Consider the following 17690-nt stretch of genomic DNA (forward strand, 5'->3'; position numbering starts at 1 on the left):
TAATTTCATGGCTGCAGTCACCATCTGTAGTGATTTTGGAGCCCAGAAGGCCTCCTCAATCAGTCATTTTGCCTTTTTGCATTTCTTTTTCTTGGGGATGGTTTTGATCACCACCTCCTGTACAATGTTACAAACCTCCATGAATAGTTCTTCTGGCTCTCTATCAGATCTAATCTCTTGAATCTATTTGTCACTTATACTGTATAATTGTGAGGCATGAGATTTAAGTCATACCTGGATGGCCTAATGGTTTTCCCTACATTCTTCAACTTACATCTAAATTTTGCAATAAGGAGTTCATGATCTGAGCCACAGTAGGCTCCCGGTCTTGTTTTTGCTGACTGTGTAGAGCTTCTCCATCTTTGGCTGCAAAGAATATAATCAATCTGATTTCGGTATTGACCATCTGGTGATATCCATGTGTAGAGTCATCTCTTGTGTTGTTGGAAGAGGGTTTTGCTATGACCAGTGCGTTCTCTTGGCAAAGCTCTGTAAGCCTTTGCCCTGCTTCATTGTGTACTCCAAGGTCAAAGTTGCCTGTTAACTCCAGGTATCTCTTGACTTCTTACTTGTGCATTCTAGTCCCCTATGATGAAAAGGACATCTTTCTTTTGGTGTTAGTTCTAGATGGTCTTGTAGGTCTTCATAAAACTGTTCAACTTCAGCTTCTTCAGCATTAGTGGTTGGGGCATAGACTTGGATTACTATTATACTGAATAGCTTCCCTTAGAAATGAACAGAGATCACTGTGTTGTTTAGAGACTGCACCCAAGTACACCCAAGCATTTTGGACTCTTGTTGACTATGAGGGCTACTCCATTTCTTCTAAGGAATTCTTGCCCACAGTAGTAGATATAATGGTCATCTGAATTAAATTTGCTCGTTCAAGTCCATTTTAGTTCACTGATTCCTAAAATGTCAATGTTCACTCTTGCCACCTCCTGTTTGACCACTTACAATTTACCTTAATTCATGGACCTAAAATTCCAGGTTTCTATGCAATACTGTTCTTTACAGTACCAGACTTTACTTTCCCCACCAGATACATCCATAACTGGGCGTGCTTTCTGCTTTGGCTCAGCCTCTTCATTCCATCTGGAGCTGTTTCTCTGCTCTTCTCCAATATCTGCCTGAAATGCAGGAGACCTGGGTTCAATTCCTGAGTCAGGAAGATTCTGCAGAGAAGGAACTGGCAACCCACTCCAGTATTTTTGCCTAGAGAATCCCCATGGACAGAGGAGGCTGGCAGGCTACCGTCCATGGGGTCGCAAGAGTCAGACATGACTTAGTGAGTAAACCACCACCACCACCAACACCAACACCAACGTGGGGAGGTCATCTTTAAGTGTCATATCTTTTTGCCTTTTCATACTGTTCATGGGGTTCTCAAGGCAAGAATGCTGATGTGGTTTTTCATGCCCTTCTCCAGTGGACCATGTTTTGTCAGAACTCTCCATCATGACCCGTCTGTCTTGGCATGGCTCATAGTTTCATTGAGTTACATAAGGCTGTGATCCATATGATCAGTTTGGTTAGTTTCCTGTGATTGTAGCTTTCATTCCGTCTGCTCTCTGATGGATGAGGATAAGAGGTTTGTGGAAGCTTCCTGATGGGAGGGACTGGCTGTGGGGAAACTGGGTATTGCTCTGGTGGGTGGGGCCATGCTGGGTAAATCTTTAATCCAACTTTCTGCTGATGGGTGGGGCTGTGTTCCCTCCCTGTAATTTGACCCATTCACGCCAAACTATGGTAGGGGTAATTGAAAAGTCTTGAAAAGACTTCATCTGTGATCCAAAAATGTGATCTATCCTGAAGAATGTTCCATGTGCACTTAAGAAAAAAGTGAAATCTATTGTTTTTGGATGAAATGCCCTGTAGATATCAATTAGGTCTAACATTTAAAGCCTGTTTTTCCTTATTTTCTACCTGAATGATCTGTCCGTTGGTGTGGGTGGGATATTAAAGACACACTACTACTGTTTTACTGTTGATTTTCCCTTTAATAGATGTTAGCATTTGCCTTACGTATTGAGGTGCTCCTATGTTGGGTGTATATATAATTGTTATATCTTCTTGGATTGATCCCTTGATCATTATGTAGTGTCCTTCTTTGTCTCTTGTAATGGTCTTTAAAGTCTCTTTAATCTGATATGAATATTGCTACTCCTGCTTTCATTTGATTTCTATTTACATGGAATATCTTTTTCTAGCCCCTCACTTTCAGTCTGTAAGCATTCCTAGGTCTGAGGTGGGTTTTCTCCTGGACAGCGTACATAGGGGTCTTGTTTTTGTATCCATTCAGCCAATCTGTGTCTTCTGGTTGGAGGGTTTAGCCAATTTACATTTAAGGTAATTATTGGTATCCTGTTACCATTTACTTCATTGTTTGGGGACTCTTTTTGTAGGCCTCTTCTTTTTGTGTTTCCAGCCTACAGAAGTCCCTTTAACATCTGTTGTAAAGCTGGTTTGGTGGTGCTAAATTTTCTTAACTTTTACTTATTTATAAAACTCGGTTTCTCCATCAATTTTGAATGAGATGTTTGCTGAGGAGAGTAATCTTGGTTGTAGGTTTTTCCCTTTCATCATTTTAAGTATGTCCTGCCATTTCGTTCTGGCCTGTAGAGTTTCTGTTGAAAGATCAGGCGTTAGCCTTATGGGGACCCGCTTGTATGTTATTTGTTACTTTTCCCTTGGTGCTTTTAACATTTGTTCTTTGTGTTTAATTTTTGTTAGTTTGATTAATATCTGTCTTGGCATGTTTCTCCTTGGATTTATGTTGTATGTGGCTGTCTGGGCTTTGTGAGGTTGGGTGGCTATCTCCCTTCTCATTTTAGGGAAGTTGAAAACTTCCAACTATAATCTCCCTAAATATTTTCCCATGGCCTTTCCTTTTGTCTTCTTCTTCTGGGACTCCTATGATTCTAATGTTGTTATGTTTAATGCTGTCTGTTAAACAGTCTCTGAGACTGTCCTCATCACTTTATTCTTTTTCTCTTTACTTTGCTCTGTTTCAGTTATTTCCACCATTCTATCTTCCATCTCACTTATCCATTTTTCTGCCTCAGTTGCTGTACTGTTGGTTCCCTGCAGTATATTTTTAAACTCAATCATTGCACTGTTCATTGTTGATGGTCTATTCTTTATTCAAGGTCCTTGTTAAATATTTCTTGCATCTTCTCAATCTGTGCCTCTAGTCTATTTATCCATGCCTCAATTTTATTTTCAAGATTTTGGACCATCTTTACTATCATTACTCTGAATTCCTTTTCAGGAAGATTGTCTACTTCCTCTTCATTTGTTTAGTCTTAGGAGTTTTTACCATGTTCCTTCATTAGCTGGATGTTTCTCTGTCTTTTCATTGTGTTTAACTTACTGTGCTCGGGGTCTCCTTTCTGCAGTTTGGAAGGTTGTAGTTCCTCTTAATTGTGGAGTGTGCTTCCCCTGGGTGGGGCTGAACCAATGCCTTGTGAAAGTGTCCTGCTTTGGGGGACCTGTGCCTGTGTTCTGGTGGATGGAGCTAGATCTTGTCTCTCTTAAAAGCAGTACTGTGTCCTCTAGTATGTTTGGGATGTCTATGGGTTCAGTATGGCTTTGGGCAGCCTGTCTGCTAACGTGCAGGGTTGTGCTCCTGTTTTGCTGAAGGGTTGGTGTGGGGCACTTGGAACCAGAGCTTGCTGGCTTTTGGGTGGGGCTTGGTCTTAGTGTTGAGATGGAGGCCATTGTGAGGGCGTTTGTCTATTAATGTTCTATGGGGTCTCTAATGCTCTCTTGTGGTCCAAAGTCCTAGCGTGGAGTCTCCTACCTGTGGGCTTCAGGTATGACACCTTACTATAGCATCAAGATTTCACAGGTGACACAGCATAAAAGACATAATGGTGAAATACCTCTCATAATAGTGAACTTTCCTAGTGGCTCAGACAGTAAAGAGTTTGCCTGCATTGTGGGAGACCTGGGTTCGATCCCTGAGTCAGGAAGATCCCCTGGAGAAGAGCATGACATCCCACTCCAGTATACTTGCTTGGAGAATTTCATGAATAGGATTCCATGAATTCCATGCAGTCTGGTGGGCTGCAGTCCATGGGTTCACAAAGAGTCAGACATGACTGAGTGACTAACACTTTCACCTCTCAACAGCCAAAATTCATCCCAAGAGAGTCATACACTTATATAGAGAAGGAAAGAGGGGGAAAGGAGAAAAAGAAAAAAAGATAAAGAGTCAAAAGAGAAGACAAGAATCAAGCCAATAATAAAACCTCTAAATGGAAATGGATGCTAAAAATTAATAGACTCTTAAAGACACAAAATCAAAAGCAAAAGATCAAAACAAAAATTAAAAACATGGAAAAAGTTAAACTCTCAAAAATAAAAAATCAAACAAAACATCTAAAACAAAAATCAAAAACATGGAATTTGTTTTAAAAATAAGGCTTTTTTCAGAGAAAAAGAAGAAAAAGTAGGCTATAAAAAATAATAATTGAAGGAAAAGAATGAATTGAGGATAGTCTCAGAGACCTATGGACAGTATTAAACACACTGACATTCAAATTATAGGAGTCCCAGAAGAATAGAAAAAGAAAAGGTATGAGAAAATTTTTGAAGAGATTATACTTGAAAATTTCCCCAATGTGGAAAAGGAAATAGTCAATCAAGTCCAAGAGGTACAGAGTCCCATATAGGATAAACCCAAGGAGAAACATGCCAAGACACATACTAATCAAACTAACAAAGATTAAACACAAAGAAAGAATATTAAAAGCAGCAAGGGAGAAGCACCAAGTACACACAAGGGAAACCCTATACATTTAACAGCTGACCTTTCAGCAGAAACTCTGCAGGCCAGAAAGGAATGGCAGGATATATTTAAAGTACTGAAAGGGAAAAACCTAAAACCAAGATTACCCAGCAAGGATGTCATTCAAAATTGATGGAGAAATCAAAAGCTTTGCAGACAAGCAAAAGTTAAGAGAATTCAATACCATCAAACCAGCTTTACAACAAATATTAAAGGGACTTATATAGTCAAGAAATACAAGAGAAGAAAATGATCTACAAAATCAAACCCCAAACAATTAAGAAAATGGCAATAGGAACATATGTATCAATAATTACTTTAAATGTAAATGGATTAAATGCTCCAACCAAAAGACATAGTTGGCTGAATGAATACAAAACAAGACCCATATATATGCTGTCTACAAGAAACCCACTTCAGACCTAACAAAACATATAGATTGAAAGTGAGAGGATGGAAAAACATATATCACGTAAATGGGAAGCAAAAGAAAGCTGGAGCAGCAACCCTCATATCAGACAAAATAGGCCTGAAAATAAAGAATATTAGAAGAGATAAGGAAGGACACTAAATAAAGATCAATGGATCAATCCAACAGGAAGACATAACAATTGAAAATATCTATGCATCCAACATAGGGGCACCTCAATACATAAGACAAACACTAACAGACATAAAAGGAGAAATTGACAGTAACACAATAATAGTAGGAGACTTTAATACCCCACTCACACCAATTGACAGATCATGAAAATGAAATTAATAAGGAAACACAAGCCTTAAATGATACATTTGATGAGATGGATCTCACTGATATCTTCAGGACATTCCATCCAAATGCAGAAGAATACACCTTCTTCTCAAGTGCACATCGAACGTTCTCCAGGATAGACCACATCTTGGGTCACAAATCAAACCTCAAAAAATGTGAGAAAATTGAAACCGTATCAAGCATCTTTTCCAACCACAATGCTGTGAGACTAGATATCAATTACAAGAAAAAAAAACTGTAAAAAACACAAATATATGGAGACTAAACAATACATTTCTAAATAACCAACAGGTTCCTGAAAAAATCAAAGGGGAAATAAAAAAAATTATAGAAACAAATGACAATGAAAACATAACTTAAAACCTAAAACAAACAAACAAACAAACAAACAAAAACCTATGGGATGAAGCAAAAGCAGTTCTAAGAGAGAAGTTTACAGCAATACAATCCTACCTCAAGAAACAAGAAAATATCGAATAGACAACTTAACACCTAATTTAACTGGAAAAAGAAAAACAAAAAAAATCCCCCAAAATTAGGAGAAGGAAAGAAATCATAAGGATCAGAGCAGAAATCAGTGAAAAAGAAATGAAAGAAACAATAGTAAAGATTAATAAAACTAAAAGCTGGTTCTTTGAGAAGATAAACAAAATTGACAAACCTTTAGCCAGATTCATCATGAAAAAAAGAGAAAAGAATCAAATCAACAAAATTAGAAATGAAAAAGGAGAGGTTACAACAGACAATGCAGAAATACAAAGGATTATAAGAGACTATTATGAACAACTATATGGCAATAAAATGGATACCCTAGAAGAAAAGGACAGATTCTTAGAAAAGTTCATTCTTCCAAGACTGAACCAGGAAGAAGTAGAAATTATGAACAACCCAATTACAAGCACTGAAATTGAAGCTGTGATAAAAAAAAGTCTCCCAAAAACAAAAGTCCAGGACCAGATGGCTTCACAGGAGAATTCTATCAAACATTCAGAGAAGAGCTAATGCCTATCCTTCTAAAACTCTTTAAAAAAATTGTAGAGGAAGGAACACTTCCAAACTCATTCTATGAGTCCATCATCACCCCGATGCCAAAACCAGACAAAGACAACACAAAAAAAGAAAACTACAGGCCAATATCACTGATGAACATAGATGCAAAAATCCTCAACAAAATTTTAGCAAACAGAATTCAACAACACATTAAAAAGCTCATACACCATGATCAAGTTGGGTTTATCCCAGGAACACAAGGATTCTTCAATATATGCAAATCAATCAATGTGATACACCACATTAACAAATTGAAAGATAAAAACCATATGATAATCTCAATAGATGCAGGAAAAGCCTTTGACAAAATTCAGCACCCATTTATGATTAAAACTCTTCAAAAAATGGGCATAGAAGGAATCTACCTCAATATAGTAAAAGCCATATATGATACGCCTACAGCAAACATTATTCTCAATGGTGAAAAACTAAAAGCATTCCCCCAAAGATCATGAAAAAGACAAGGGTGTCCACTTTCACCACTATTATTCATCACAGTTTTGGAAGTCCTAGCTACAGCAATCAGAGAAGAAAAATAAATAAAAGGAATCCAGATCAGAAAGTAGATGTAAAGCTCTCACTGTTTGTAGATGATGTGATACTGTACATAGAAAACTTTAAAGTTACTATCAGAAAATTACTAGAGCTAATCAGTGAATTTAGCAAAGTCACATGATATAAAATCAATACACAGAAATCACTTACATTTATATATCCTAATGATGAAAAACCAGAAAGAGAAATTAAGGAATCAATCCCATTCACCATTGCAACAAAAAGAATAAAATATCTAGGAATAAACTTACCTAAGGAGACCAAAGAACTGTACACAGAAAATTAGAAGACACTGATGAAAGAAATCAAAGATGACAGAAACAGATAGAGAGATATCCCATGTTCCTGGGTAGGAAGAATCAATATTGTGAAAATGACTATACTACCAAATGCAAACTACAGATTCAATGTGATCCCTATTAAATTACCAGTGGCATTTTTCACAGAACTAGAACAAAAAATTTCACAATTCATACCGAAACACAAAAGACTCCTAATTGCCAAAGCAGTCTTGAGAAAGAAGAATTCAGCTGGAGGAGTCAAGCTTCCTGACTTCAGATTATACTATAAAGCTACAGTCATCAAGACAGTATGGTACTGGCACAAAAACATAGATATAGACCAATGGAACAAAATAGAAAGCCCAGAAATAAACCCATGAACCTATGGGCACCTTATTCTTGACAAAGGAGATAAGAATATATAATGGGGCAAAGACAGCCTCTTCAATAAATGTTGCTGGGAAAACTGGACAGCTACATGTAGAAGAATGAAATTAGAACACTTCCTAACACCATACACAAAAATAAACTCAAAATGGATTAAAGACCTAAATGTAAGATCAGAAACTATAAAACTCTTAGGGGAAAACATAGGCAGAACACTCGATGACATAAATCAAAGCAATATGCTCTATGACCCACCTCCTAGAGTAATGGAAATAAAAACAAAAGTAAACAAGTGGGACCTGATTAAACTTAAAAGCTTTTGCACAGCAAAGGAAACTATAAGCAAGGTGAAAAGACAACCCTCAGAATGGGCAAAAATAATAGCAAATGAAACAACAAAGGATTAATTTCCAAAATATACAAGCAGCTCGTACAACTCAATACCAGAAAAACAACCCAATCAAAAAGTGGGCAAAAGACCTAAACAGACATTTCTCCAAAGAAGACATACAGATGGCTAAAAAACACATGAAAAGATGCTCAACATCGCTCATTATTAGAGAAATGCAAATCAAAACTACAATGAGTTGTCACCTCACACCAGTCAAAATCACCTTCATCAGAAAGTCTACAAACAATAAATGCTGGAGAGGGTGTGGAGAAAACAGAACGCTCTTACACTGTTGGTGGGAATGTAAATTGATACAGCCACTATGGAAGACGGTATGGAGATTCCTTAAATAACCAGGAATAAAACCACCATATAATCCAGCAATCCCACTCCTAAGCATATACTCTGAGGAAAGAAAAATTGAAAAAGACACATGTATCCCATTGTTCACTGAAACACTATTTACAATAGCTAGAACATGGAAGCTACCTAGATGTCCAATGACAGATGAATGGATAAAGAAGTTGTGGTATATATACACAATGGAATATTACTCAGCCGTAAAAAGGAATGCATTTGAGTCAGTTCTGATGAGGTGGATGAACCTAAAGCCTATTGTACAGAGTGAAGTGAGTCAGAAAGAGAAAGATAAATATCATATTCTAACGCACACATACGGAATCTAGAAAAATGGTACTGAAGAATTTATTTACAGGGCAGCAATGGAGAAACAGACATAGAGACCAGACTTATGGACACAGGGGGAAGGGGGAGGGGAGAGGGTGAGGTGTATGGAGAAAGTAACATGGAAACTTACATTACCATATGTAAAATAGATAGCCAACGGGAATTTGTTGCATGTCTCAAGAAACTCAAACAGGGGCTCTGTACCAACCTAGAGGGGTGGGATGGGGAGGGAGGGAAGTTCAAAAGGGAGGGGATATATGCATACCTATGGCTGATTCATGTTGAGGTTTGACAGAAAACAACAAAATTCTGTAAAGCAATTATCCTTCAATTAAAAAATAAATAAATTTTTTAAAAATTGAAGGAGTAATAAAGAACCACATCAGGAGAGTTTGAGAAGATAAAATATAAAGGGGGAAAAACAGGGGGCTCTATATAGACAGTGGTAGTGGAGAAGGCAATGGCACCCCACTACAGTACTCTTGCCTGGAAAATCCCATGGACAGAGGAGCCTGAAAGGCAGCAGTTCTTGGGGTCACTGAGGGTTGGACACGACTGAGCGACTTCACTTTCACTTTTCACTTTCATGCATTGGAGAAGGAAATGGCAACCCACTCCAGTGTTCTTGCCTGGAGAATCCCAGGGATGGGGGAGCCCGGTGGGCTGTCGTCTCTGGGGTTGCAGAGAGTCGGACACGACTGAAGTGACTTAGCAGCAGTGAGAGGAATGTCCAAGTAATTTCTCAGTTTTCCTGGTCCAGTTGATTTGCCTACTCAAAAGTCCTCTAGGAAGATCTGTGGACGGGTTTTGGGCAATGTGGGGTCTGCTCAGACTCGGGTCTTGTCCATGTCCGTTCACTGCCCAGACACGAGCAGGTGAAAGTGGCTGCTTGTTTGGGCTCAGCCGCTCAGTCGTGCTGGGGAGAGGAGTGTGCTGGTAGTGCTCACTGTGTTGGGGCTGCGCAGGGTGTCTCCCCAGTCTGAGGGGGGGCATACGCTTTCCCAAGGAAGTTGGTCCCAATTTGTCGGGCCCTTGGCAGAGCCAAGCCACTCAGGCTCCCAGCAAGACATTGGGGTCAACTCGCAGCTGCTTACAGCTTGGTGGTCGTTGTAATCTCTGGGACCGAGGTCATAGAGGTCCCTTGCCTTCGGCCCCTGGCACTGCGCCTGCCTGTTTGCCTCTGGGACCACAGACCACAGCCGGCTCGCCCTTCTCTGGCATCTGCCTGGGCAGGGTCCCTCGTTCTGTGATGGCTCAGAATCTAAGTGCAGCACTGAAGCCTTCCCGTGGGAACAATCCTTTGTTTCTGTGATGGACGCAGTTTCCCTGGTCTGCCTCTGCTGTGCTGTGCCACCCCCTAGAGCACCTCCCTGGCAGTCAGCCCGGGCCCTCTCCCTGAGGCCTGACCCCCGAAGCCTGGGCCTCCACACTTAGCCCCCAGTTACTGTGGGCAGAAGTGAGCGCTTGAGCCAGTTCCCAGGTGGGAAGTGCCGTTCGGTGCGACCCCTGTGGTGAATTTTCTCCGTTTTGCCTTTGGAGCACCTGTCTTGATGCACTGTCCTTCCCTCAGCAGTTCCAAAGCTCCCCCCGACCCTGCCTGTGAGGGGGTTTCCTAGTATGTGGGAACCTCCCCTCCTTCAGGACTTCCTTCCCCCAGGGCGCAGGACCCCACCCCCAAATCCTTTGTCTCCCTTTTAGTCTCTATCTTGTGCCCTACCTCACCCCATGAGATTGGTTTGCCTTTCTGGAAGTCTGGAGTGCTCTGCCAGCGTTCAGAGGATATTCTGTGGGAGTTCTTCTACATGCAGGTGATTTTTTGATATATTTGTGGGGGAGAAGGAGTTTGCCCTGCCTTACTCCTCTGCCATCTTGAAGGTCCTCCTTCTATTATTTCTTCAAATTTGATTTTAATCCTGTCTCACCTCCTTCAGAACATCAGGTGCATATTTCTTAGGCCACCAGGAGTCCCACAGTTCTTTTTGTTTTCAGGCTTTTTTCTCTTTGTGTTTCACTTTGGGTAGTTTCAAATGTTTTGTCTTTAGCAGTCATCTCTTTTACAATTTTCATTTGCTAGAAATCTTAAGCAGGGTATCTTTCAACTTAAATATTATAGTTTTCATTTCTAGAAGTCCCAGTAGGATCTTTTCCATATCTTCCATATCTCTACTTAACACGTTCAATCTTTCTTTGTGCTACATTCATGAACCTGGAATATGGTTATAATTATTGTTTTAATATGTTTCTCTACTAATTCTATCACCTGTGTCTTTTCTAGGTCAGTTTTGATGGATTTTTCTACTCGTTGTGGATGTATTTTCCTTCTCCTTTGAAGGCCTGGTGATTTTTTATTTGATGCTAGACACTGTGAATTTTATTTTACTGAGTGTTGGTTTTGTATTTCTATAAATGCTTCTGAGCTTTGTTCTGGGACTTGGCTGAGTTACTTGGAAACAGCTTGATCCTTTCAGATTTTGCTTTAAAGGTTTATTGGGTGGGAGCAGGTCAGCATTTAGCGTGGGGTTAGTTTTACCATGCTGCTGATACAGCAGCCTTCTGTGTCCTCAGCCTGATGCCCCTGTGTGCCTCGGAGCTTGTTCCCACTAACGCTTTCAGATGGCTCTTTTCTTGGCCTTGGGTAGTTCCTCACACACATGTGTTTCTCAGCACTAAGCTGAAGATTCGTGCAGATCCTGGCAGACCTCCGAGGTTCTCTCTTTGTAATGCTGTTTCGTCTATGATACTCTGCCTGTGGATCCTAGCTGCCCCAGCCTCCTAGGACTCCTGGCTCTGTTTCTTCAACTCACGAAGCCTGCTGCTTCTTCACAGCCCAACCGCCACCGTGCCACAGCCTGGAGACTGCCCAGGCAGTAAGCCAGGACGATGTCATTTGTTTCGTATCTCCCAAGGATCATTGTCCTTCCTTGCTTGATGGCCATTGTCTTGAAAATCATTGTTTCATATATGTTGTCTGATTTCTTAGTTGCTTCAGGTAAGAAGATAAATTTGGTCCCTGATACTCCATCTTCACCAAAGGCAGATGTCAGGATGACAAATTTAAAGGAAATTCTGGGACCATGATCATTTCATTACATGATATTTATTTCAATCCTCAAGGGCATTTAAGAATAATAATGGTTATAAAGATCGATTTGGCTTTGGATCATAAGACCTTGCTGGTTGGTGCTGAATGTCTCTAGAGTTTTACATAATGCTTAAACTTGCATGGCCCTGAGGAATTCAATATAGAGAAGTGCTGATCCTGGAGATGTACACAGATAGATTAGTTCTGTGCTCCACCCTCTACACACCCAAGATAGGAACCAGGGTTATCCAGAAAGGTAACAGCAACATATGTATCAGCTCAAACGAATGGGTGCTTACTTTGTGATAGACCCAGTTCTCAGCATCTTACATGTATTAACTCACCAGGAGTCTCAGATTTTAACAATGGTTTTCATTAACGCACAGAGAGAGATGGCCACTAAGAAGCAGGCTGCAGTCCCTCACTATCAGATTTATACTGTCCTGGGAGGAAGCCACAGGAAAGGTCTGTATAAACCCCTGCAAGACATTTGGCAGAGTCTATCATGTATGTTGGGGAACTAGATGGATAAATGAGGACTCGGGCTTAGAGAGCCAAATCATTATATGAGGAGGCCTGTAAGGGTTTCTTCCTCACCTGTGAGCTTGTCTACAGTTTCATCAGTGGTTGGGTTAACATTAGAACTTGAATTTACCGTTAGGGTCATGAATGGACCTCAGAACAACATATACTTGTTGAACACTTACTGTGTTCCAGGTACTGACCAAGGCAGTTGAAAAATAATAGTGTGAAAAAGTAAGACTCTTGTCCGGGAAGGATTTAAAAGCTTGAAGAGGGAGATTATCAGAACAATAGAAAACAATAGTCATGGGGACATCCCTGGTGGTCCAGTGGTTAAGAATCCACCGTGCAATGCAGGGGACACAGGTTGAATCCCTTGTCGAGGAACGAAGATCCCACATACCACAGAGCAACTATGCCTGTGCACCAGACTTACGGAACCCACACACAACTACAGAACATTCCACCACATGGCATAGCTAAGGCCGGATTCAGCTAAATAAATAAATATTTAAAAAAACAATAGTCATGTAAACAAGCAAATTATATAGCATGTGAAAAGTTAAGTTTATGAGAGCAGGGTTTTCCCTTAGGGGATCAGGAGATCTGGGTACTGCAAAGGTGACAGGGAGAGGTACTAGATGGCAAATTTATATAGGGTGGTAGGCTTCCCTGAGAAGGTTACATCTGAGCAAACAAACGAACTCAAAATGAGGGGCTCGGTCACGTGGACAACTGGGAGAAGAGCATCCCGGTAGAGGAAACAGCAGGAAGCACAGTTCGTCCCCGCTAGGAGCAGGCCTTTTGGGTTTGAGGGAGAGCAGGAAGGCAAGCAGAACTGGAACAGAGTAGGTGAAAGGGAAATAATAAAGGGATGAGGATCAGGAGGAAGGGGAGGGACTCACCCCAGCACAGAGTCAGTTTTGCAGGAAGAAAGGAACAATTCAACATGTGTGCCTGTCACACTGAACATCAACTGAAACAGACCTACAAGTGCACAAATGAGCAAAACGCTGGTCAAGTGAGCCGGAGAATCCCACAGGGTGGTGCCCCAGCTGGGGGCAGCATTCCCCAAGGCCTGGGTCCCAGCAGGCAACTGTCTGTCTCCTCCGCCAGCACATCTCTGGCATTAGTATGACCTCTCCTCCAGCGTGAGAAGTTACTGTTTCCTAACTGGTAGAGTCACGCCTTGTAAGCAGGACGATCAGCACCAGCTGAGGCTGACGCTTAGCTGGCTGAGCTTGCGGACACACCTCCATGCCCCTGAGGAGTCGATCCTGCTGAGACAGGCTAGGGCCTGGCACCTGGGAGCCTCTGCTGCAGTGCCTGCACCTGGACAAATGTCTCCTCGAGCAACAAAATACAAAAAGTATAAGGGACTAAAAATAACCACGTATATGTACAGTTGGAGCATACTGGTCAGCAAGATAGAGAACTGTTAAAGAAAAACCCCCCAAAAAACCCAACTGCCACTTCTGAAGAGCCAGGAGCAAACACAGGGTGACGAGAACAAAATCAGGGCACTGCACATCCCCCTGCACCCAGCACCACCTAAGGGGTAGGCAAATCAGCTGAACAACCCCTCCAGCCCAACCCCTGAGCACACTGCTCGCTCCAGATAAGGAACCCTCAGGAAGCGAGCAAGCGTGGGGACCTATTACTTGCTCCCCCTGCTGCAGCAGGGGCCCGATTGAAGCCTTGCCTGAATTTCTTGTCTGGCCTCTGATCAATTTCTATTGATTAAAGAGGCCAAAAACTCTGGTCAGTAACACTGCTAGGATTTGGGGAGAAAAATGCCAACTTTGTTTTGGTATTGGTGAAATTCTCAGAAAAAAGGGCAAGCAGGGAAGCATATTTCGTGGTTCTTAGTGAGCTGCAGGAATAAATGCTCAGGTGCGTTGTAACTTACAAAGCAAAAAGATCTCCCTTTATGTAGTTATATTTTGAGCTTCAAGAGAGAAGCTAAACTGATCATGACTTGCTGACCTCTAACTGTCCTCTTTAAGCAAAAAGATGCCAACGAAGAAAATAAAATACCAAGTCCCTTCCTCTCCTTTGGAATCTGTCTTTGAATAAATAGAGCCTGCCTTTTCTCCTGCAGTAATAGTCACATCTGAGCTTGGTCTCTAGCCCATCCCTTTCTGGCTGAGTGACCTTGGTCCATTACCCAGCCTCTCTCAGCCTCTGTTTTCTTATCTCTTAAGTGGGGGTCAAAGCTCCTGCCCTCGTGGGGTGCAGTCAGGGTGTTATGAGACAATGCAAGAAACAGTCTAGCCTAGGGGATCATGAGCCTCCAGGAACTGTACACCCTTCCTCCCATCACTACTGACCCAACTGGTATGCAATAGTCTGGCTTCTAGAAGCCAATATCTCGGGGCAGGCTGTGTCCAGCTCCCACCTGTTAATCCTGCCCACCTGTGGGGCCAGTTCAGCCTGGTCTTTGGGGCAGGGAATACCCCACAGTGGGCAGAGTGGCCACGGCATGCCCACTGACTCAGCTGGGTGCTTCCCTCTTCTCCCCCTTGGGTGCCCAGGCACTCCTGCCCTTCTTGAATGCTCAGAGTCCTCCTCTAGGATACCATGCACACAGCTCTCCTGCCGCCACTGCACCATCAAAGGGCCCTCTGAAACCTGCCCTCCCCAGGAGTTCTGTGCCATCACGAACTTTAAGGGATTGAAGGTTGGGACAGGCAAACAGGATGCCTCTTGGCCAGCATATGGTACCTGAACAGTCAGGCCTTAACATCAAGGCAGATGGTGAGTGCCAGACACGGTGGCAGACCACTGGGGTTGATCAGGTCCTGGGACTGGTCCCATCTTCCCAGGGAGGTATCCTTCAACCCAGCCGTGGCTGGATGTGAAGTGGGAGGCAGCTTCCTGTTACCAGGGCATGGAAGGGACCCTTGCTGACACCTCCACAGGGGAATGGAGAGAAAGATTCTAGACAACCCTGCGGATAAACGCCCTTTGGGGAAACAGCCGGCAGGAGGTGCTGACCTGGTTGTGAGGCACAGCCCTCTGCCACACCCTGAACAACTGCAGGCAGTGTCCCCGCTGCGGATTCCACCCAGACTTCCTGAACCAATTCACACACAGCCAGGAAACGCTCAAGAGGCAGCAGCCCGCCTCCCGGGGTCCAGGCTGACCTGCTGTGCCGGCCGGGATCCCGCCCGAGGTCTCATTCTGAAGGCGCAGTCCCGGGCTGTCTTGGAGTTGCTCCCATCCTGAGTTCTTGCTCTGGGTACCTGCCCAGCCCTGCAGGCTGCCTCCCTTAGATTAGATAGTGCCCTGAGCTCCAGGCCCACTGCTGCTGCGTGGCTCCTGAGTCCCACTCATCCCAGGCTGGTCCTCCAGCCCCACGACGACTCTGGCTCTGCCCCACTTCCTGAGCCAGCTGCCAACTTCCGGCTGGACCACAGGCTGCTCTGGCCTCCCCCGCTGGGACCCCGGCACAGAGACTGCCTGCCCCAGGGCCCGGCACATCCTTCTTGGCGCACTTCCACCCACAGAAGGGGCCATGCTATCTGCAGCATGGTCAGAAAGTGTGTGCTCTGGGGGTGAACAGACTTGAATAAAATCCTTCCTCTACTTACTTCCTGGCCAAGCCATTCTGAATCATCAGTTCACCCCTGAGGCTTGGTGTTACCATCTATACCCTGGGGAGAGTAACCTGGGGAGTCTGTGGTAATCGTAAACTGGGATCAGGCACGATGGAAGCTTCAGGGCAAAACACGTGGGCACTGCTCAAAAAATGGTAACATTTTAATGGGGCTATTAACACCATTATCATATAATCAAGTTATCATTCACTAAATGTTCTCCGTATGACACTCTCCAACATCCAGTAGTTTTTAGTTCTCTTCTGTATCTGTGAGGATTTGGTATCAGGCAACATTGCATCACCTCCAAGAGGAACAGACTCATTAACTTTCTTCCTAGTGTCTTAATATTACCATGTCTTAATATTACAAAGAAAGACCTCTATATTAGAAAACAAAACAAAATATTAGGCTCTTAGTGTCAGCTGTAACTCTGAACCACCCCCTTGCAAAGCTGCCTATGTGAGAGAGTATGTGTGCGTGCATGTGTGACTCACACTGGGTGCTCCATGCACACATGTATGCATATACATGTATATATATATGTGTGTGTATGTGGAGTGTAAATACCTGTATCCACCAACAGAAGCCAGATGATCCTTCCAGAGCCAGCCCTCCCCTCCCGAGGCAGCTTACCTCCATGTTTCTGCAGAAGGTGGCATTGGTGCCAAAGAGGATCTGGCACTGCTCGTTGGCACTGTAGTGCATGCCTGGCAGCTTGTGGGGCAGGCGCACTGCATGCCGGCTCCTGGGGTCTGTGACCAGCAAACAGGTGCTGACTTTCGACCTGAAACAGCCAAGAAGATAGTTGGTTTGCAAACGTACCTCCCAGGTTTTTGTTCTACTCTGCCAGTAACTAAGCAGCAGTGCTCTCCAAGTTATTTATGGGGAGATGACCAAGCACCCTGTGATCACGTATGGATGTGAGAGCTGGATTGTGAGGAAGGCTGAGCACTGAAGAATTGATGCTTTTGAACTGTGGTGTTGGAGAAGACTCTTGAGAGTCCCTTGGACTGCAAGGAGATCCAACCAATCCATTCTGAAGGAGATCAGCCCTGGGATTTCTTTGGAAGGAATGATGCTAAAGCTGAAACTCCAGTACTTTGGCCACCTCATGAGAAGAGTTTACTCATTGGAAAAGACTCTGATGCTGGGAGGGATTGGGGGCAGGAGGAGAAGGGGACAACAGAGGATGAGATGGCTGGATGGCATCACTGACTCGATGGACATGAGTGTGAGTGAACTCCAGGGGTTGGTGATGGACAGGGAGGCCTGGCGTGCTGCGATTCATGGGGTCGCGAAGAGTTGGACACGACTGAGCAACTGAGCTGAACTGAACTGACCAAGCACCGGACATGGGGACTACACCTTTTGCTCTTTTCCAGATAGCTGAATGCAGATCTTTACTCTGGAGGCCACGAGAGCTGGGCAACAAGAAGTGGCCCGGGCATATCACTCACATAGCAATGTATTTTTCTTGGGGAGTCTGAGTGCTTTCTTGGATGAAAATGGTTTTGAAATAGATTGCTATGATATGTTCTCAGAATGAATCAAGAAAAAATTGGAGTTAGG

The 17690-nt window shown here is 43.2% G+C and overlaps 1 protein-coding gene across 6 annotated transcripts in view; it reads right to left on the reverse strand.

Moving 5' to 3' along the window:
* ADAMTS17 (ADAM metallopeptidase with thrombospondin type 1 motif 17) overlaps nt 1–17690 on the reverse strand; it is a 406696-nt gene that overhangs the window by 178685 nt on the left and 210321 nt on the right. For all 6 annotated transcript variants that reach the window (XM_086364865.1, XM_086364868.1, XM_086364864.1 and 3 more), the window contains exon 10: nt 16755–16905. In XM_086364865.1, coding sequence (XP_086220991.1) covers nt 16755–16905 — 151 coding nt within the window. The remainder of the gene's footprint in view (nt 1–16754; nt 16906–17690) is intronic.

The sequence above is a fragment of the Bos grunniens genome, chromosome 21 (genome assembly GCF_055505025.1).
Source record: "Bos grunniens cultivar Pamir isolate PY7600 chromosome 21, Bosgru_T2T1.0, whole genome shotgun sequence".
In the NCBI taxonomy this organism is placed as follows: Eukaryota; Metazoa; Chordata; class Mammalia; order Artiodactyla; family Bovidae; genus Bos; species Bos grunniens.